The 24067-nt window shown below is 39.1% G+C and overlaps 1 protein-coding gene across 1 annotated transcript in view; it reads right to left on the bottom strand.

Annotated features, from left to right (window-relative positions):
- LOC117259958 (solute carrier organic anion transporter family member 1C1-like) overlaps window positions 1–18629 on the bottom strand; it is a 56066-nt gene extending 37437 nt beyond the window's left edge. Inside the window, exons 1-2 of the mRNA XM_033631783.2 lie at window positions 18138–18629; window positions 10491–10663 (exon numbers count right to left, since the gene is read on the bottom strand). Of these exons, the coding sequence (XP_033487674.2) occupies window positions 10491–10586 (96 nt within the window). The 5' untranslated portion in view covers window positions 10587–10663; window positions 18138–18629. The remainder of the gene's footprint in view (window positions 1–10490; window positions 10664–18137) is intronic.
- Window positions 18630–24067: the final 5438 nt, after the last annotated feature.

The following is a 24067-nucleotide window of genomic DNA, read 5'->3' as shown; positions in this document are numbered from 1 at the left end:
TGCATCTCTAGGATGGACTTGCACAAGGCTCGATGTGCACCACATGATACATTTCAATGTTTACGTAGCGCAGCAATATACTGTAAATTAGTAATACAGGGAGCATATTTCATATAATGTTAGATATGTTTAGGGATTTTCATGAGCAATAGTCAATGTATACTCAAGATTTTTCCAAAAGTTTGAAATAATTATTTTTTCTACGACAACTTTTTCAGATTCTTTCACACCTAACCTAATAAATCTTTAAAGGGTTATTCGTTCGTAAAGCGAACACAGACTTCTGTGAAATATGTCAGAAATAGACTAGTCTAATCTAATCTAGAGTCACATGTTTGTCTCTCCTTGCCCATAGCAGCAAGTAGCATAGATAATGTAAGGTATAAAGCATACATAATTTTCTGTGTCACACCGATGGCATAGAGAGCTCAGATCATCTTACTAATGATCTGTTTCAGTATTTATCTTTAAAACATGTTAGAAAAAGCAAAAGGTACATACACTAATTTGGATTAAAGATTTGTAAAAGTTGAAACTGAGGTCTTAATAACACATTTGCTAACATGCTTATTTACGCAACAAGTGCTCTGACAATACACACACACAAACAGACACAAACAGGAGCCACCATAACAACCCTGGCATAACATGCAACGAATTGGGGCATGCCAATTCCAGTTACTCATTTATGTTAATCAGTGTAGGCAACCAAATGTTTCTTTTGCTGTCAGACTGTAGCTAGACATCAATAAGACACAAAGAGACCAATTAGACAATAGCTGGATGAATGTAGGCTAATACTGAATAAGCGAGGGGTTTTTACTAGAATGAACATATCCACATGCTTACAGATAGAGTCCATCTGAAAGTGTCCATCTTCTAAAGCAATGCTTAAGGGGAACCTACAAAATGTGATTTTGAAAAAGCACTTCTTCTTCTCTTTTCCTTACACTTCTCTATTTCTTTTCTCCTCACTGACTCTCTCTACATCTACTTCAAATAAGTGCTCACTCCTTTCTTGCTAGTTTCCCCTGCCAGCAAAATGGCAGTGGTTTCACGCAGAGTTTAGACAGAAGGAGAATAAAACCTTTGTGTTGTCTATATAATAATGTAATCTCTTTCAGGCTCCGTGAGTGCTTGTAAATAAGTAACGGTTGTGGCCTTGGTCATGGTTCTTTTACTACATCCTGTCATCTTACTGGCTATCAAGTGCTGATGTGAGAAAACCCACGCACATGAGAGTCACATTACGTTAATGATCATGCAAAGACATACCATAGGAGATAAAACAATGGCTGGAAGTGTTATTCGCCTATAGGATATCCCAATAAAATTGCTCGTAAAGTGAAAATAATTAACATTGAGGATACAGTTTGATCTTTTAACCATAGGGTGGTGGTTGAATTGGAAGCAGCTGACTACTACCAGTGCTGGTAAAACCACATTTAAAAAGGTTACAGAGGGAAAGAGAAGGTCTGAGTCTATTCAGCAAGTATGAAAACAGTTCTAAGATAATCAGGAGCTTTACTGTAATTGTAATAACTCGTCTTATACATGCACCACCTCTCCTCGTTAAGTGCCCTTTACATGATATGATGGGATCAATGCAAACAGACGTCCATTAAGGTCATGCAGTGCTAGCTGTGGGGCATTAACAAAAGTAGCTCATCACATGTGCATTTCCTTGGGGATTAACATTACATGAAGGTCTGCATACACTTATGTTTCCCTCCAAAACAAAAAGCAAAAACTTTATGTGAAGCTAATAAACAATCTAAGTTATGAATTGTCAGAAAATCCAGTGGTTGCTTTCCTCCAACCCCCCTATATTTTTTATCAGTAGGAATTAAGTTAACATTGGCATCACATTTTACATTTTAAACTGTCTGAGTCTGTGCAATATGTCTTTGTTGATTCAAGCTTAGCACAGATACAATAACTTGAAAAATATTGATATCTGATAGAAATTTTGATACCATGGGGGCGGAACTGATATTGACGTTATCAAATTTAATCTAAAAAAAAATTAAAAAAAAAAAGACGAGGCTATAACGTGACAACAACAACTTTTCTTTTCTTGATTACTAGCAGAAAACAGCAGAACGACTGTAGCATTAACAGTAAGAGAGAAAGTGCAGATGGAACAGATGAATCAATGCTGCAGAAAATGATTTGTGAAACCTTTAAATATTCGGAAATAACATGTAGGCTATCAGTTAATAGATATTTTTGACAACACTAGTGCCTGTTCAGTTATTTAACGCCCCACACTGACGTTGTTTGTACCAGAGTGGGTTACAGAGTCCTTTAGAAACACATGATTGTAAAAATAATTATGAATAATCAAAGACACTTTTGAACCTCTGACATGGCTTTTCTTTGATTTGACTCATCCTCTGTAACCCTTTAATGTGCCATGACGGAAACAAAACTGCTTTCAAAGAAAATGAACTGAACTGAAAGCTAATTCAGAGGGCTGACATCACACATCCCTCTCACATTAGGTCTTTTTTTGCTAATTATTTGTAGTGGAATTGTGCTCTTATTCAGTAGTTCCCATTAGAGTGCTGGGGAAAAAAACAAGAAATAATGTGGTAAAGATGGATTTTGTTACCTTTGGACAGAGCTGAGTTAGTTAGCCTTACATTTAATGGACAGCTCTTCTAAAATTCACTAATGATGTGTTCTCATCCTTTGATAAAGGCCAGGTTACAGGTGCCATTTTCATTGATCTCTCCAAAGCTTTTGGTATGGTGATCACTACCTCCCCCTTGACAAGCTCTATTGTAATGGTTTAAGTCAAAATGCTCTCCTCTGGTTTAATACTCATCTTCATAACTGATGTCACTGTGTTGTCTTTCAGGGGTATCAGTCAGAGTACTTAATTGTTGGAAAAAGGTGTTCCACAAGGATCAGCCTTGGGTCAACTCCTTTTTTTATTTTTATTATTGACTTACCTCAAGTATGTTCAAACTGCCACACCAATTTGTATGCTGATGACACTGTTATTTACATGTCCAACTCAGATATATTACAAATCCAATATTCTTTATGGCTCACTGTTAACTTGGTCCAAAATTGGTTTCATAACAACAAACAACCATTTCCATCCCCTTAATTTGCATATCCATTTTGATGATGGATCACCTCTTGACAAAGCTGATTCTTGGACTTTGGATTGACCCTGAACTCTTCTTTTAGCCCGCTATTGATTTTATTATTAGAAGAGTGTATGGTTGTCTGACTTCTCTTTATCGATCAATTAACTGTTTTATACTTCAGGTCAGAAAAAGACTAATTTTGTTGATATTACCTTTTATTGATTATGCTGACATTGTCTATCAAAACACATCTGACACTCATCTTAGACCCGTTAATGTAGCGTATAAGTCTGTAGATTTGTTTTGAGGTGTCCATACAGAACTCACTACTGTTTCATGTATGAATCACTGAAATGGCTGCAGCCAAACTCTAGAGGGCTATTTCACGGGATTGAATTCATTTTCAAATGTGTTCATTTCAATTGTCCCTCCTATCTGAAACAGGTTTTGACCCCATTAAATTTGTCATTTCCCCTTAGACATATGCGATATCCCTTTTGTCCCCAGGATTTTCAAAGAAGTTGGATGAAGGTCATTCCAGTAAAAAGCTCCTTTTGACTGGAATAATCTTCCTCTTTTCTTAAGATCTGTGACCTCTTTCCACTGCTGAAGGACTTCTCTATATTCACATCTCAAAACAACTTTTCATGTTTTTAAAATGTTGTACTGAAAACTACTATGTACTATATACTATTATATACTACTATTAAAGGTCACCATATCCAGTTCTAGTTTCTCCTGTACAACTGCTGAGGGCAGGGGGTGTGGGTGGGAGAGATGAGCGAGATGTCTGTAGCCGTGTATATGTAGTGTATGTTTGTTATGTAATGCAGTTTTTTCTGTATGTTTTTGTTTTGTATTTGTTTCTCAAGGACACCCTTGAAAATGAGATGTTACATCTGAAGGGGCTATCATTTCATCAAATTCAAATTCAAGGTATGACAGTGGTATCCATCTTCTCGTCTAACTCCAAGAAAAACAGCCAAATCATTCCTTTCCTTACTAAATAAGTCATGACTAAAGAAAGTAATGGATCTTTTTTTTAATGTTGTTTTGCTCATATTAGAATTTGTAACAACAGAGTACAATATGCCTTTCTCTGTTATTTTAATTGGTTTTTGGGAAGTGCCAAATAAGCAGTGGCCTAATTGTGACTAAAGATCATTGAAAAGGGATTCACACTAAGACTGTTTGAAATTTAAACAAAGCCTCTTGACCTGCGACCTGCTATTGTTCTTAGCCCATTGATGTCACCCACCTAATACGCTTAGACTAACACCAGGAGTCTGCCACACACAGACACACAAACAAACACAGTTAGAGAGATGTCCAAGAAAAGAAAAAAAAAGTCTCATAAAAAACGTTACATGATCAGAAAGTGTTTAGGGAGTTCTGAGATGATGTTTGAAGCAAGAAACAAATGAGATATTTAAAAAAAAAAACACTGGGACATTGTAGCACCAAAAGCTGGAATTAACAAAAAAGCAGAGGATAACACTGAGCCCATAATTAGAGTTGAAACAGGCTGTGCCATGTCCCACCCAGCCGGTCAGGGAACCAAACAATTCTGAGAAGAAATACAAGTCTGTCCTGCCACTGCAGTCTGTATTATGATAAGCTGCTTGAACACCATTGTCTCACATCACTTTCATGTGGGGAAAAAGCAACAAGAGTGTCTGATCTCATTCAGGGATTTACTAACTTTCATGTCGTTAGCAGAAGATATGCTTTCAGCCAACTGGACTTTTTTCTTTTTTGAAGGTTGTTTGAGGTGGGAGAAAGAAAAGAAAGACTGAGGTGGTCTATTAATAACAATATGAGATTCACATCATGTTCTGTCTCATTTTCTAGGAAAGAAACATCAATAACAATTGTGACATTTTCACTATGGCAACAAGAGGACACAATAAGAACAGTATTGTTAAAAAGCATGTAGTTGCTGAAGTAAAAAGCCATTAGCTTAGGTTTGCTTCATTCATGGATCTCTATATCTAGATGTCTTCTACTAACACAATGAATTTTTAAGTTTTTTGTACTAACTTGTTGAGAGATAAGTTAAATTAGCTGTGGTTTGGTTCTACCTGTTGAATCAATGATGTTAGGATGACAGACTGTGCTTTTTCTACATTACAAGGAGATTGGATATAGCTTTTTAAATTGAAAAAGATTTATCCCACATTTGCAGCAGGAATAAGATCCCAAATCAGGGAGAAATTAACAACAGCACATAAACAACCAAGATTGCATGTTTCCCTGATGCTGGCATGTAGCTACACGTTACAGTGTTCATAATGTCAACGCATTCTCACTCCAACCTCGTCACATATCGACATTTGGTCATGGACTTTCCATGTCCAGATACAACGTGCAAGGTACCCTGGGTGTGTTGGTTGTTGACGTTCTCGGACACCGTGTCAAGTTCTGCCTCTTACATGCATTGTCTTCTCTCAAAATACACTGATGTTTTTACAGGAAATTTACTGTTTACAGTCTCTTTCAAAATAGATGCACTACGTCAGTACAACACTGCAAATTGACTTTTTTTTTTCCTTCAACAACAAATGCACGTGGTTGGGTTTAGGAAAAAGGAACAGGGTTTGGCTTAATAATTTTACGAGACACAAACACCGCTCTCCTGGGTAAAAGTCGTGGATGGGTTTGTTGAACCCATCCACCACCCCTCCCACCTGCCCCACTTGGACTTTCGCCACCTTAACTTGCACTCTTGTCCCGCCACATTTCCCCCAACGCTGCTGGGCGCCATTAAACTATAACGGCAACCAGCTATGTCTCCAACAGCTATATGTCCAACATTAATGGACAGCTTTTTCATCAGTGTCCGATGCTGCAAGTCACTGCCCAAGCGCCATATTTTGACAGCTTAGGAGTGCGACCAGGTTGATGTGAACACTAGCAATAAAGTGCCCAGAGCAGATGACCATATAAAAAAATCCATCATGAAGTGATGTCAGCTTGTCTCAGAAGTATTAAACAGAGTATTCAGAACAGCCTGAGGTTGCTGCACAGAGATTTTACATAAATTTACCACATTATCTGAATCTTTGGTCACCTTTAACATGAACATCAGAGATTGTAACATTGGAAAAGCATAATATGCCCCCATTAAAGAGCCATTTAAAAAAGGCTATTTTGGAAAATGTTAAACCTAAATTGTGTTAACCTTTGCCCTTCAGTACCACGTGCACCATCTTTGCAGATACTAATAATCAACTTCCACTGCACTTAGAAGTGAAAATTAGCATTTAATTCAATCATTTAATTTAATTAAAGGTAAAAGAAGAGTAATGGTTTGCCCTGGTAGCCTATAGTTAAGGCGCTATCCACAAACCAAATCTTCCGATTGCATCCAGCTGTCAACCTATGTTGCACGTCATTACTCAACTCTCTGTTTCCTCTTTTCCTGTCATCTCTCCATTGACAGCTTTTTAATACAGACATAAAATGCTGGAAAGCATAATAGAAAAAAAGCCATGAAGTCAGCAAGTTAATTCAGTTATGTCTGTCATACGCTAACATCATATGGTAACATGAGCTAACATTGGTCATCCTTTGCTACTGATCATATCAGACCAAGAGAGGCTACAGCAGCAAAACTGAAGAGTGTATTGAACTGAGCACTGGTGCATTTTGTTGCTTATGAATTTTAAATGTAATTTGTGAGAATAAATATGTCATTGCCTTGCTTTATATTTATCAGAGGTCATTCTTCAAATGGAAAAGTCACAATAGGAGCCATATTGTTTTCTGCTATGTTCATGACAGTAAATGACTGGAACCTTTGTTAGGACAAAATAGATTTTAACTTCAGCTTCTGGTGAAGATCATGTGGTATGATCAACATCTCCAGAAGAGCTACTAAATAGACCTTGGTTTGTCAATTGCTGTTTACAGTCAAGAATGCATTTTGAGACTCCTTTAAGTAAACATGAATGAAAAGTCCTCTATGTGCCGAGAACAACTGAGCAACCTCAATCTGCTGACTCCAGTGTATTTTGGCATTTTTATGATATTTCCTATTTCTCTTAATGCATTTCCTGACAATGTTGATAAGCCACACCATTTTATGACATGAAATTTAATTTCATGCTCAAGAAAAAAAAACGTTGTTGCTAAAACAGGAAAATGACAGACAACCATAAACCCTTTTACTGTTAGTAAACAGTGTGATGTTTGGTGGGCGGGGCTTAGCTGGAGGGAAAAACAATTCTCCACAGAAATTAGTCAGCATGAGCTAGCAAGCTCTGTTGGCTTGTTTTAGATAATGGGGGAAGATGATATAAGTGGTGAATTCAGAAATACTCATTTCGGGTGACTGAGTGCACTCTGGCACAAACTGGAGCTTTTGTAAAATCGGAGCATTGTCAGAATGTACCGTTCAGTTATCCAGAGCGCCGCACTCTCTGAGTGGCAGAGCGCACTCCCTGCAGTGTGTCTGTGGAGACAGAGCAGCAGAGCACCGAATGGAGTGAATGTGTGATGAAGTTAACCGTTTGTTAAGGCTCCCTTTTTTCATTTTAGTGTAGAGCGTCAGACTGAATTTACGAACACATCATGTCAGGTCACTCACTCTCAGGGACCGCGAGTGTTACTTGAAAAAGTAAACACTGACCAACGGGACCAGACTGGCCTACCCATAGGCTCTCACTCAGTGGATGGATGATTTGACAGGACTGCTGAAGGTGGGATAGTCGGTGTTCTGACAAATAGAGCTACCCGCTCAGAATGACCTACCAGTAGCGAAATAATCTATCAGAATAGACCACAAGTTGTAGGTAAAAGTAGAGCAGCTCATTCTGTCAGGTAGAAATATCTATCACAATGTGGTTAAAAGCAGATATAGGGTAGGAATTATCCATCAGAATATGCTACTACCTCTATAAATGTGGTTAAAAGTATGGTTGTGTTGCCTGGTATGGTTTTGGTGTTTTTTTTTCCATCACTTAAAAGCACCATGAAAGCACAGTCTGTGTTAGTAGGATGACACTTGAACGGTTTCCTCCGGTTTGTTTTGCAATCAAAGCTAACGCTAGCTAACGCACTAAAAAGTTAGCCATTATGGAAAAATTCAATATTCCTGTTAATACTTCCCCAATTTCTGATTAGGTGGACATGATGACCCTTAATACACATAATGTTATTCATCCCTACAACAGTAAATACTTTTTCCTTAACTTGATATGAAGTGGTGCTGAAGGCTACATGTGTGCACTTTTAATAATCACATCCGCTCAGTCATTTCATCTTGCATTTAGCCATAGTGTTTTTTGAAGGGCAGTCGCATCTGTTATGAGATCAAATGAATGTTTTGAGTCGACTCCTTCTATTCTGGCTCCCAATAACACAACAAGATGACATTTTAAGACTCCTATTTAGCCTACAGCCCTGTGGTGACGAGTCGTGTCTTGCCTCCAAATGACGTCATTGTGACATCGGCCCTAAAATGGTCTATAGTAGAAGCTGTAGGTCATACATCATTCTCCATGCTTGCACAGGTGCACTGTCATGCATCACAGCAACAAAACCAACGTAAGCTAGCTGGTCAACTTATGTTGTATTTTGGTTACATTGAAGAAATCCCTGATGTGAACAATTCGTTGAGTGGATGCACCACTGAATATATCTTTTTACTGGCTACACCTGCAGCACACATACGGTGTAGGTTTGTGTGAGTCACAGGCAAAAACAAGACAGTGAGCTTTCATTTTGGGAATGTCTGGAATAGTTTTTTTCAGTATTTGGACCAGCAAGGTGCTATGAAACTTCAGCTTTTTCACCGAGTTAGTGAAATATTGGTAAGTTATCATTTACATAACACAGTAGGCTATGTAAGGGACAAAGTTGCTAAGCAAACGCCAGCTGGTACTGGCAAAATAGATGCTGACAAGGTGATTAAGACCCCATAGTGAAAGCCCAGTTTGATACAAAGTAGGTGATATACAGTATGGCTAACTTACTCATCAAAGATAATTATAAATTGTTGAGAAATATTGATTTAAATTTTTTTTTTCATTAACTTGTTTGTGTTACAGAAACTAGCAAACAATATAGTTGCCCACATCAACTGTCAGTTAAATAAAGCTAACCGGTCATCACTCAGATGGAATTGAATTCCTGCTGATATGAGAAGTTACCGCTAATGCTATCCATGCCAATATCCATGCTATCGCTTTGACACATATGATATAACAGCAATCTGTTTGCCAAATAGATTACGTTATAGATTACGTCAAACTATTAACCGCACCCTAATTCTTTGTCTGAGAGAGAACGTTAATGGAATAACAGGAAGTATCACTGGCTGGAGCAGGACTTTGATATTCTGTGATATAATCGAAAGATCCAGAACAGCAGCTACCTCTCACCTTGAAATGAGATTGTTTTGCCAACTGCTTTTCCAAGGTCAAAAGTGAACTTTAAAACTCTTTGACAAAGAACAATAAAAAGATGGGATCTATTAAATTTTGTTTTGTGAGCAAAAGGAAGGAAGGAAGCATCAGCAATGTACAGCCTCGCCTTCTGCCAAATGAGTTCTGTGAGAAGGCAAGGCTCGACATAAAAGTGCCAAGAAGATAAGTGCCAATAGACGGGTTTCCTGTTAACAAACAATCGCCCAGCAGGTGGGGGCTGGAAAACATGATAGCTTACACAGCATATGGATATTTTCAGTGTTTAGAAATAAAGCAACTGTTTAGAGGTGTGTGAGTGGCACACATCCTGGTATTTACAAAACATTTTTTTTAGCCCATGATACACTTTGATAGACAAATGGTGGCTCTGACCAGCTACAATGACACATATCCCAGTGAGAAACAACAGGTGTGGTAGCAGCAATGATGCAAATCTTAGCACGTGATGAGAAATGACCAGTGTGTCCTAAACTATCAACAAGTAACATGGTTATAGCACAGAAGCCACCTCACACAACTAACAATAGCATTAAAAAAACAACATTAGTATATATGTTAAGAGCACAGAAGGCCCCTCATTCTGCATATTACATTAGTAACATCAGCAAAACCTCTGAAACCTCAGACCTAGTGCTTGGTATATTTGCCAGGTGCGTACCTGCCAGACAATCTCATATTAGACGCTACAGTGTGTCGATGAATAGAAGCATTCATTTCCTCTGCGTCCAATGAATGCCTGTATAATAATACAGAAAAACTACAGTATTCCTCGTGGACAAACACATCAATCTTGTGGAAATAATTTGTTGGACTGTAATTTTGTTTTATACACACACCACTGCATGCAGGCATCATGCAGGCATCATGCTACCAGACCACGTGACCTCTCCCCTACACACAGACAGCACATGACAAATAGATGTCTGGAGCTCCCTCATCCCAGACATGTTAGTTTGTGTACCTTCAGGCTGGTGCAGGGAGAGGGGCGCAGTTCTCTGGCCACGGCGTCACTGCGTCCGTTCCTCTGTGCACGTCCTTGCTCAGCTCCCACCTCCATCCTCCAGAAATGTCTCTGTGTCTCCTTAGCAGAAGTCTCCCACGTAATGCAATTTCTTGGCACTGATGCATGCAACCCTGCAAATGGATAATTCAAGCATGTGACCCACTTCTCATCCTCAGCACAAAAACAGAAACATGTCTGCAGCAGCATGCAGAGGGTAGACTGACACACAAACAGTACTGTCTGTGTGTGTTAAAGAGATCTTAAGACTTTAATCACAACTAAACATTGCAATGACACAGGTGCACTTTTTCACGATAAAAGGTTTTCATATTTAGTTAACTGTTTTGAGAAGCAGCATCAAAATCTCTGAGCTAAACATTCCAATGCATCACAACTACATACTTGGTTGTATTGTTCAGCTAGTAACTGAGAGCATGTGACTAAGGGCTATGAAGCATAAACCCGGGTTTTGAAGTGTGGTAAGATCAAGATCTTAACCTAAAATCACAGAGAAACCACTTGAGAGGAAATTTGATTTGGTGATATGGTGAACGTCTGTTTGCTTTTGAAGAAAGAACATCTCATTCAGTGTGGAAAGGTTTTGTAAACAGGGTGAAAATATGTGTCAGATTATCACCAATACTGACAGTACTGCTGCTCTGATATTTGCCCTCATGTTAACTCTGTTGTCAGTGATCTGCCCATTGATTGCCCACGCCATGTGAGTTGGTGAAAGTAAAGTGGACATTTGTCCTAATTTACCTAGTAAGACTAACAGGTACAGGTCATTATTCCCTTTTTTTCCAACATCTACTGATAAGACTGGAGGAATAAAAAATGTGGGATCACCACTCATATTCATCAAAAGCAGTTCAGTCTGGAACACTTCAGTCAAAGAAAATTTTATTTCCATTTGCAGTATTATATTTGGCAGTATGGCTCTGTTCTGGGGTCTCTCTGCATTTACTCGGGGAAAGCCTGAGGCAGAGAGAGCAAACTTCCCTGCCCTTCCATGCGCCTACATGGAAAGCCTAAGGCAGGAAAAGCAGCAGCAAAGACCTCCGGGAACAGAACAGAGCAGCAGCAATGACAAACAGAAATGACATTGATAAGTCAGACAACATGAAAAGGAGGAACTTGGTGGACGCAGGTTGCAAAGCAGCTTGCAGAGGAAGCAGCAACTGTAGGCAGGCCAGAGCAGTTTAAATAGGGCGCCCTGAATGAGATTCACTAATTGGTTGTATAGAAAGGAATCATGTGATCTATCAGCTGACTCCCCTCCATCAATCAGCTCCTCCATCAGTTGATTGGGCTGTTTGAGATCAGCTGATGTAGCCGGGATGTGAGCTGAGCTTGACATCGTGTCCTGCCTGAACTAATGCTATGCTCAATTTTCTATGCAGAACCAACACTGTGCTATTTAATCGAAATTTTTTGCAAGCTCTGCAACCTTCTTGCAATTATTTTGGCTGGCCAACATGTGAGAGTGCCGTGTGGAATAAATTTTTTGGACTTGTGTATGTTACACATAAATATTATGGTATAATGTAATGACATATACACATAAGAGACTGAGTTCCATTGTTCACCATATGGTTATACTGTAGGCAGTATTCAGGAAAACTGGAACAACTGATGGATGATGCACATGTACCTTTAGTTTTTTGGGGGGCCTCTCTCATTCACTTTAGCCAGCACAGTATTTATTTCCCACTTTAGGTGTGCCAATCTGGTCCATCATGCATTCGCAGTAGGAAATTCCTGAGTCAACCTATGCAGTATCCATGCAGTGCTTGTGAACAGAACCAAAGCATGATTGTGCCACCCTCTGCAGAGCTATATTGACATCATGGTCAACAGAGTGGCTCAAACAAAGAAAAAAGGCATCACGGAAAACACTCACATATGCTAACCATTCAGTATAGCTGTGTAGAGGAAGAGTTGCTGCTGTTTGAACTGAGTTAGATTTTTAGGTTCCTGTTCTTACAATCCAAAGAAGCTTCAGTGTTTTCTGATCCTATATTGCTACTGTATATCCCTTAATAACAATAAATTTCAATACTCCCTTGCAAGGCATTTACTGCAGATGCAAAATCAACACTTCCTGGTGGCAGCTGCTTCACTGAGTAAAATGTATTTATATAGCGTTTTTTGCAGACATAGGTCATGAAGTCCTTCACAGGGGCATTATATAACAAGAAAGAAATCATAGAGACAAAGTGACTACATGAGTCACATAGTAAAGAGTACACAGCTAGCAAAACTATTTGTACACAAATGAAAAAAATAAGAATTCACACGACACAACAACAATACACAACATTTTGTATAATCATTTCCAGTTCAGCAGTTGAAACAACAGATCTCAGTTTACTTAAATTTCTCAGGTGCTTCATGTGGGAATCAAATGACATTGATTGATCAAATATTACTCCTAAATTACACAGGTTTGTGTGAGCAGCAGTGGAAAGAGGTCCGATACTTTGCATAATGAGGGGGACAACATTTTCAGGAGCAACAACCAGAACCTCCATCTTATCAGCATTGAGTTGTAAAAACATTTCAGCATTCCAGACACTTATCTCACTAGGACAGTTTGAATGAGAAGCGGAGCTGGATATCATCTGCTTATAAATGATATGAGATGTTCTATCTGTTTATTATTTGTCCTAATGGTAGAAAATATAGAGAAAATAACAAAGGCCCAAGAACCGAGCCCTGCGGGACACCACAGGACAGTGGAGAGGAATCAGATACGAAGTTCCTTATTGAGACGGAGAAACTTCTGTCAGAGAGGTATGAAGAAAACCATTCTAATGCGCAACCTGTTAATGAAGATTTTATGGTCCACCGTGTCGAATGCAGAACTAGGAACACAGAACAATCAACAGCTGCTTCACTATAAAAGCCTTCCACTGGTGCTCCTGTACTTCCTATCTTTTGCCAGATGTGTAGATTAACTTTTGTTTTGTTTTATTCACATCAGTTTTTTGTGTCATTCATTAGAAATTTGATGAAAAGCAGCATTAACTGTGAAGCAGCTGCAGGGAGGTCTGAGTCACTCACTGAGGTTTGGATGCGTTCACCTCCTGGGCACTGCCAAGGTGCCCTTGAGCAAGGCACTGAATCCCCCAACCGCTCGGGGCGCCTGACCAAGGCAACCCCCTCACTCTGACATCTCTCCACTTTGTGTATGTACTGTATAGGTCCTATTTGTGCATGTGTGTGTCTTTCAGACCTGTGTGTTAATGACAAAAAAAAGAGTGAAAAAAAATGAATTTCCCCTCAGGGGGATTAATAAAAGTATATATATGTATATATATAGAGAGTTTTTTTTTTTAAATAGTTTGTGATGGATCAGATTGAACAGAGTGGCTGTCAGAAAAGTAGATTGATAATTTATGGAGCTTCAAATGAACTGATATTGAAAATAGCAAAGCAACATTAAATCCAAACAATGACTCCCACATTATGCAAACTAAGTATTCATTTATTCCAATCTATTCTACTCCGTGTATATGGAGACAGATGGAATGAACTAAAAGCAGATTTTACCTCCTTTCCACCTCCTTTCATCTCGTCCTTACTGACCTCTTTATCTTCCTGTCTATAGATACTCTCTTCTAACTCCTCACATTCATCTTGCTCATTTCACGTATTGCCCTCTCCTCCCCCCTTAGTCCGTTTCCAGCAGTCATGTGAAACAGTGAATGTAATTGCTCAAGGGGGCCGAGTTAGTGAGTGCTATGCAGCAAAGAACACAAACACAATACCGTCACCCTTTCTGTTGATGACACTGCGACTGGTGCCAAATGTAGCACGTTTGCATTTCTCCCTGAATGATTTTTCTGTCTTGAAGACCAGAGCAGACAGAAAGAGCTGGCTAATCGCAACAGGTTGACCTACTTTCAAGGAATTAGACCAACAGCCACTTTAAGCAGGCCAATATAAAGTGGTAGTCCACCGCTTTTCCTCGTGTACCACCAATGTTTATATTGAACCTCTTTTTTGCATTCCCACCAACGCTGTGCTGAGGTCAGCACAGTATTATATCAAACCACATTTAATCTGTCACTGTTATGTAATGTCTGGTAAAAAGACTTCTTTATTCAGACTCAAACTTAGAGCAGCAGGAACGGAAGTGGGTAATTTCAGCCACTAGACCATGAGGTTAATGGGGGTGACTTGTTCTAGCATCACTTACCCAGTTTTAATAAATTATTCAAGTCACATAGTAGGAATACGTCACAAGTATACTTACATGCATCAAAGTTTTAAAGGTCATCTAAAGGTCTACGCTGAAATGCTGAAGATAGCAAGATGATGCTGGTGCTTATTTTATCTTTACATACACCAGAGGTGGGGGACTCAAGTCATATGACTTCAACAGAGTCTGACTCGAGTCACAAATTTGAGGACTTGAGACTTGCTTGACTAACATTGGTAAAATATTTGAGACAGATGACTCGAAAGGACTTGACTATTTTATTAAATATAGGAATTTTCCCAGATATTGAGAAGTTGTGTTTTTGAAACACAATTGGGTGATTCCCAGTGCAGTTCGCACAAAACGCTAACCTGTTGTTGGTGAAGGTTCTCCAGGGCCTGGTAATCATAAGTGCTACATCGTGTGTTGTTGGGGTTAGATGGGTCCAGGTGAGAATGGGTGTTTAGTCATCTGGGAAGGGATCTCAAGACTGTCGAGTCCTGACCTGAGGAGCTGGCTCTCCTGTGCTGTGCCACGCGCTTGTGGAGTGGTTGTTTTGTTTCACCAAGGTACAAATCTGTGCATTCCTGGCTGCACTGAACTGCATTCACTACAGTACTCTGCTTATGCTTGGGTGTTTTGTCCTTAGGGCAACCTGTTAGGACACAACAGAACAACAGAGGCCACAACCCAGTAATAATAAAATCTGGATTCAAGGATTATGTTGACAATGATGGTAGTAAGAAGAGGACAGTGGTACGCCAGGTCGGCAGCTGTAAAATCAGTGACCCTACAACCACAACACCCAACTTCATCCAAAACTACAAAACCCACAAAAAAAGTATGTGAAGGAGTCATTTTAGCTAACCTATTAGCTTATTGGCTCAAAAGCTAACTTTTAACCAGATCATCAGAGTTTCATATGACTCATGACTTGCTTGACCTGAGCAATGACTTGACTTTTTTTCCTTGACTTAAAGAAGGGATCATATTTGACCTGCTTGCTTCTCACCACAGTAACTTGGGACTTGCTTGAGACTTGAAGGTTAAGACTTGAGACTTGCTTGTGACTGCATATGTGTGACTTTCTCCCACCCCTTGCCATAAACTGTTCCCAAAGGTTAGGACCAATACATGCTTGAATTACATGCTGTCATTCACTCGTAGTATCGCTGGTTGTGCTTTGCTCCAATAAGTTTCATGCTGCTGGAACATAATCATTTATTATTATAGAATAATCTTTATTAGAATGAAGACAAGCAAGTTCTTAATAACTGATAGTAACCATGCTTAACAAGAGAGAGAGCCAAAAAGCTACATTAGCTGCACAATCTGTCACCAGCAAACCCACAAAACAGTTGAGTGAGCACACTTCATCTTGTTCTGTCTTTATTTTGGCTCTCATTTAGTGTTACTGTCAAACAGCAAATGAACCCAGTGAGACTAAAGAAACACCAGTTGTTTTTTCCAGCCTAATGTATCTCTACTGATAGCTGTAAATTGAACTCTGAAAAGCATCCATATAGTGTCATTACTCAGCTCACCCCTAACATTAGCTTTGTTTTTCAAGGCACTGGCCTTTAAAGGCCACCTGTAATCAGTTCAGATAGAAATGCCATACCTACAGTAAACAGGGTGAGCATTTTGTGCAAATGCTCGCTTGCTTTATATATATATATATATATATATATATATATATATATATATATATACATATACATATGCTGACAGTGGGGCACTGGCTCTTTAATATATTCATGTTTCAGCTCTTCATTCACTGATTTCGACCTGCCATAAACAGCAAACAGCAACTGCCTGGTTGTGCTGCTGACTCCCTCCACCACTGCAGCCTCCTCCTTCATTTCTTGCTTAATAAACTAAATGAAATGTTATGTGTCTTCTCTCTTATATGTAATATCTCTATTCACTGCTCTGTAAACCTCTGGGGATGTTGATTGAATCCTTAGCATGCTGCTAAAGGGCAGCACCCTGTGGTCATAACTTCATAATGTCAGTGTTGCCATCTGAATTTACTGAGAATTATCAGGTCCAAAGCTGGACTGTAGAAATAAAGTCTGCCATAGCAGCCACTGGCAACACCAGTTCCACAGCTTTCCATGTTCTCACACACAATATCCCATCTACTAAAACAAAACGTTCTACATTTTCTTAATGACAATAATGAAAATAATGAAAATGGTGTTTCTGTAAGAACATCCACAGTTTCATAGGCTTAACTGCCCAAAGGTCAAGATACTCACTTAACACATGAGCAAATGTCGCCTTCATTATGGAGTAAAGGGTATTAGTGGAAACAGAAAGGCGTTCAACCAGTATAAACTATTTAATGGCCTCTTCAACTAGTCTAACCGCAGCGCTAACAAGGTCAAACACACACACACAGACATGCAGACACCAGCTAATGAATCGGGTACAGCTCAGGCTATGTTTGGATTAAGATTTGTGGTTAGGGTTAGGAAAAGGTTTAGTTACACTTTGTCTAAACGGGTGGGATCAGATGGCATCCACACAACTGTCCACATCAGATCCACCATCTCTGCTACGGTCTGAACACCATTTCAATCAGCTCTCAGCACTGGTGATGGTTGACATGCAGGTGTTACTGATGCCAGCTTGAATGATTTCTGCACATTTGCTTTGACAACTAATTAGGACGACCGGCACTAATGACTGTGATACTATGGCCTGGTAAAAGTGAGAGCTCAATAACCTCAATAGCCACTTTTTGTATGATTTTAAACATGAGACTTGGGTCAATGAGAATAGAGATATCATTGTATTCAATATTTATTTTTTAGCATTCAGCAATTGAGATGGGGGCAAAGAGCTGTTTACAATTTAGAGAATAGAAGGAAAAGTTATTTAGACATTTTGAGCAGTCTCGTGGCATCTCTAAGGAGCGGAGTTATCCGGCAAGGCATGTGGCAGATATCTCTATCAAGCGGGGCAAGCAATCTTCATCAAAGGAACACTTTCTAACAATCTGACATGCAGATAACAACTCTGACAGATCTAAACTGAAGATCCTGCTGTTGGGCTCCTGGGCAATATACACCTGTACATCTTACAGTCAGCTCACTGTTAACCACTTGTGTTAACTCAATAAAAGTTATTTCAGTTCACGAAACACTGAGTTACAGTTAGGTTTTCAATGGAAATGTGAAAAGGGGAATTAATGACCTTGAATGAGATAATTATTAGTTGCAGACGGATATTCAAAAAGTACAGAGCAGAACATAAAGAGGTGCGATAGTCAGGTCAGACTGTGCTACCCCAGACAGGCAATTAAAAAAAAATGCAAATTTTCATTAGTAAAGACACGCTCTGACATCCTACATCATGCAGCTGAGGATGAGGGGGGGAAACGCACCACTTACCACAGTGTCCTGTGAAACAGTCGTCCACTTGCTTGAGCTCCAAAGATTTACCAGCCAATGGGAATCACAGGTAGCCTCCCTTCAGCCAGCTCCAGTCAAACTTCTCATGTGGATGGGGAAGGAGGAGAAGCGCCGACTCTTATCATGAATGCTCTGAGACCGACATGCACCTTCAGTGTTCATTTCCAGCAGACTTCACGGTGACTCCCAGACAGACTAATCCAAATCAGAGAGGGATTCTTATCTCCTGAAACATGTCTTCACCCGGCTGCTGTGCATCGGTGAGACGCGGCGCGGAGATGCGGTGCGTTAGACGCGCTCGGGGGGAAAAAAAGTGACCCCGTCTCTGCCTCTGTTTCTTGGACTGACTACGCGGATAGATGGGCTGCAGCAGTGCAGGCTTACACAGGAAAAAAACACGTCTTAATCTGCAGCTCGCTCTCTCGGTGTCGCTTTCTTCTCGCTTTCTTTCTGTCTCCCGCCCCTGTGTCTGCCTGCCTCTCTCCTCCATTCATCCCTCCCTCTCTAATTTCTGCACATCTCATCTGAGCTTTATTTAGAATCACAGAGCATCTACAGTGTCATGCATTTGTCAGTTATATTTATAAGCTATAAACAAGGTCATTGAAAGCATCATATTTTTCAGCATCAGAAAACGCATATCTAAACTTTTAAAATAATACTTGTCTGATATCTTTGCTTTACAAAATGTGATCATTGAGACTTTCCCTCTTATGGTCACATGGTCAACCTGCATTTTGTAATGACTTGTCTTCCTGAGTCAGTTAATTTGGAGAAAATTCTCTTTATCCATGTTTATTAAAGTGACTATGACTCATGTTTACCCCTCAAAGCTTTCTGTAAATAAATAAATAAAGCAGGCATGTGATGGAGTTATATCTTTAAGTTCTGGATCAGACATTTTTCTTGGAAATGTTGTGGTCGAAGTTGCCTTTAATTTCAGCCTCAGAGGGAATTGGCCAGGGTTGGTGCTTTACAGATTACATTGCAATAAATGCTGATGTTATCCATGATGACATATATTATGGCTTACCTTTTAACTGTAATACTGCCATATTGTTTCCTTTTTCCCCCTTTCTTTCTGTCTTTATTTTGCACAATGTCATTAACAGAAATACAGACAAAAATAGAATAAAATAAAACAAAATAAATACCATCCTATGAAGACAAAACTAAAAAAAGAAGCTTTTTATAATGCCAAAATTTGTGTTATATGCATCACATTTAACCGTTTAACAATTTAAAGGTCTTCATAACTTTGTTATTCTTAACATTAGATAAGATGGTGCTGAACTGCTGTTCATAAATAAAGTGCAGGAAAGTCGGTTTGGTTTCTGACCAAGTTGTACAATATACAACATGTTAATTTCAATCTTATCTTTATCAAAATATAGGATTAAATCAAACATATTTATTTCAGCATTGATCTTACGTTTCTTTCTTAAGTTGGCACCATCAATCCGAAACACTCAGGTATATGTACAGTGACAAAATAAATGACAAATACTCTCTTTTTCCAGTCCACAGAAATCACACTTATCATCAATATTCAGCTTGAATCTTTCTAAAGCAAACTTTACTGGGTGAATTCAATGTCATATTTTGAAAGATACTTCCTTAAGATTGTTATTTATTTATTATTTATCTCAGACTTTCCATGTTTTCTCCTACTGTATATCATTAAATAAGGTAGACAAAAAACATACAGATGAAAGTACAGTAATAAATTAATCCCACCAATGTGAATTAATTTCTGCACAAGATTAAGATTAACAGGCAGATCCAAAGCACCAGAGTGTCATAGAAGTATAAGGACACTTTCTGGTATAGCTTTGAAAACAGCAGCATACTCCTTGGTTTTACAGGTGTTTTGAATGTATCCAGAATTTTTTTATATTCCCATGCATGCTCATTATCCACACGGAGACCTCACAAGATTAGATCTAAAAAGGGCACAGCTTATCGGGAGAAAGGAATGAATGAAGGGGAGGAAGTGAAGCTGGGAGATAGCCGTGGGTACAGACAGGTGGTGAAAGAGAGGGAGAGATCATAGCAGAGAGCAAAGAAGGAGCAGGATAGGGAGATGGGGAAGAGGAAATGTTGATATCAAAATATAAATCCGGCACCAATTTATCCTATATTCTTAAGTCCACCCAGGAAGAGGAGGATGTCTGGTGTTGATACTTAAACACATCCACTTGTAAATTCCAAAGGCTGAGGCAAACTGATCAGACAGGGAGCACTTCAAAGAGAAGGCAACTTCAGTGAAAACAAGATTACCAGAGGGATTACTTTCAGTCTGCGCTAGACAGAACATACAGTCAATTTATGAGATCCTCAGCACTGGAAATACCTACAGCAATATCTCAAAGAATTAATTTGATGATATCGTCACTGAAAGTTTAGAGATAGTAACAATGAACATAAAGAGCTCCAAACCCCAGGGGTCACTCTGTGCACACATTAGAACTCAAAACAACTGTGTAACTGGCTCAGTATGATGAGCAACATGAAGCAATGCAACAATTTATTGAACATTTCTGGGATCATCACATCGCACAACCTTCTGTCTGTCTTCCTTTTAGACAGCACTAACTTGCAATATTTTGCACTGACAAAGAACGAAAACGAAAGCAGATGAGACCTATGAACACTCTTTAACTCATATTTCATAGTATAGGTCGAAATGCAGTTCGGTTTCAGGCTCTTATTGAAGGTCATTGTGAACATTCCTGGGTAATAATAACCTGAATATAAGCTATGGGAAGCAAAGTAGAAACCAGGATTATTGCTTCATGGTTCTATGCCTCCACACACCAGTCATACCAGACATAAGTACATATGGACAATACAAAAAAATACAGCCTCTGGCTAAGGCTACCTCTGACATGGAGGCATAAAAATGTCAATGACAAGAAGCACACTTGGGTTCTGAACAAGAATACTGTCTAGCTGTAATGTCCAAGTCATGTTGCAAAGTAATGTGCTTACCAATTAGATGTCACTTGAAATCAGATATATACTGCATGATCCGTTGAGGCTCCCGATCCGCTCTTTCTCTCAACCTGTAAAAACGAATTCTTACAGCCGCAAAGGCTCAGTGTTGGCAGTAGGTGTTTTTGTTGTTACTCAACACTCTCTCTTAATAAGGGATGGGTATAAGGTACTCAATACCTTTAAGGTATCAGGTAACCTTTTTTGCAAACCTGCATTCAATCCTTTTTGTACCCAGATCTAGGAAAAAAGACTACTTGTATGGTTTTGTTAGCAGCCAATCACCGCAAGCACTCTTTGATTTAATGCAACGTTTGACTGGCCTACTGTCACAGTAGCTACAACCCAAACATATCTGTGCTGAAGTCCAGTGTATTTGACAGAGTTAGCAGTTCAGCATGCTGAAATGCATTCACCTGATAGGTATCAAATGATGTGGAAAGGTACTGTATCGGTAACAGTATTACTTCATAGGTACTGGTGTTGTAATTTCTTAGATGATACCCAGCCCTACTCTTACCAGTGTGTAGAACAGTGTTAATGTGGCCGCACTTACATTACACAAATTATAAGGAGGTTATTTTAAAGATTCAGCCAAGTGGAAAATACATGAACATCTAACTAGTCTCGCCACCAGACAATCAGAGATCTCTGCCTTCTGATAGTCTGGGGACACTCCTTTCTAAAGTGTGTTTAACACACCAGCGAAAACGGCCGGCAACAAAGCAACGCCTCTTGCATTTTTGAAAAGGACACGCCCTCCAGGAAATGTGCGCTCCCCCTTTTTTCGTCTGCAAGGAAACAAACACACAGAGAGCTTGAAAATGGATGCCGAGAGATTTAACTCCGTTTTATCAAACGTGTGCTCAGTCCACAAGATTGTGGAAATGAAGGACTTACAGCGACTTGAGCCATTTTGTACCGCTACACGTGTTTCTAGTCAGACTATGTTTACGAGCACAAGAGTTCAGCGAGCCACCGAAGGACCGCCCTGCAGATTTACTATTGGCTCTGCAACGTAGAGAGTTTTTTTGAACTCTGAAATTGTATCCGCCCATCTAAACACAAAATCAGGGAGAAAGTCATCAGTCTTTAGTTAAGCAAAGCGTCTAAAGACTGACTTGTGAGTCTACATCTAACAGCATTATTTATTACAGTGTCATCAGCATATGGGCAGAACTACAATTAAATAGGCCAATGGTATAGAGCTGTGCTTCATGTTAGTTAGGAGTGGCTATTGTATGTCAAGTTAACTAATTATAAACCAGCAGGACTGGAAAATATACTTAAAAGAAGCAGGCATATACTAGAGTACCTGTTACTCATTACCAGCTAAAAATATAAAAGCAACAACTGCAACTCACATGAAATGAAACTCAATTTTTTTCAGTGATTTAGTAAATTTAAAATTTGTAATAAAAATGTTGTAAAATCTGAGACTTGAAGAAGTGTCTAAAGAACAAGACAGACACGTGTGCAGCATTTATAAATCTTATTATTCAACAATATTCACATTACAACATCAACACTGCTCTGCTAGTGACAGGTTCTAATAATCCCAATATATTGTATAGTTACTTTGTAATACATTATCGAGAGGCACTTCCAGTAAGTCTGGCAATAGAGGAGCTACAGTATTGTGTCTAAATTACAAAACAGTAAAAATAAATATTTTTTCTAAAAGTTTTTTGTTATAATATACTTTTGAATCTGTACAGTATATATTTTTTTATACAAAGTCAAACAATATCTAGAAATAAAATGTCATATTTCACTTAAACAAATACTGGTGAATCATACAATTTCCCCATCCTGTAGGTATTGCTACATGTGTTAAGTGCAAGATACTGGAGAGAAGAAAATAATTGAGTCTGTGAAGCGCCCGCTACAGAAAATAAAAACATACCAGTCTTGTTTGTCTTGCTTTAAAGGTGGTGGAAAAAAAGAAAGTTTGTTTTGGTTTCCTTTGTGACAAACAAGGAAAGCTGATAAATGTAGCATTCAAACAATGTACATACATGTGAAAATGGTATGGCACAGGAGCAGAGCCTTTTAAAATGGCTGAAACAACAAACAATACAAAAAAGGAATGTTTTTGGTTCAGACCATCAAAAGAAACTACAAGGGCTTCAGTCTGAGAACAGAACGGTTGCTCAGGTCCACTGTAGTGCTACTGCTGCCTATTGACACGGCAGTGAAGTAATAACAGACAGCAAAGACGTGTGGACAACGCCGTGAGCTCCGGCCTGTTGTATCAATGCTAAGATGGTTCTTATGTTGCTTTAACCTGTCCTGTCCTCACATGAGAAGTGTTACAAAGGATAAGCATATCCAGACATCCTCGTCCAGGTTCTGGATAACACTGACAAATAAGAAGATGCAAGAAACATGCTCCTTTTAGGGCTCATTTTGTGCAAATCACAAAAAAACACAGAGTTCAAAAAGTGTCTTTGGTTTGCACAAGTTAATCCAGTGTGCAGCAACCCCCTTCCTCTCATCGTCACTTAAAAGAAACCACTGTTACTGGCTTTGACAAACGGACATAATGAAGTTGAAGACCCTGTACTTTTGTTGCTTTAGTGGTGAAATTTATGAATGCAATTGCCTGCTACAAACCACTGGGCCATGTTGCCAAGAAGACTCAGACCAAAACAAAACAGATGACATGAGCTTTCATGCTTTTGTGACCAAGAATCTTTACCTAGGATGAAAATACAGAATTCATAGAGCCAGCAGGTAGTTATTATATTACCAGGGACCAAAAGAAGGGGATTCTCATGAACTTCGAGAGCAACTTAAACACCCTCTGAAAATCTCGTTTTTGCTGACCTCTAGTGATTTAACTTTTCACCTTGCTACAGGGATGTACTTGCCTGGGTCCAGACCTTTAAACCCGCGCACTTCACCGAGTTTGA

This window comes from Epinephelus lanceolatus, chromosome 4, assembly GCF_041903045.1.
Source record: "Epinephelus lanceolatus isolate andai-2023 chromosome 4, ASM4190304v1, whole genome shotgun sequence".
NCBI classification, from domain to species: Eukaryota; Metazoa; Chordata; class Actinopteri; order Perciformes; family Serranidae; genus Epinephelus; species Epinephelus lanceolatus.
This window is presented reverse-complemented; position numbering and strand designations above follow the sequence as displayed.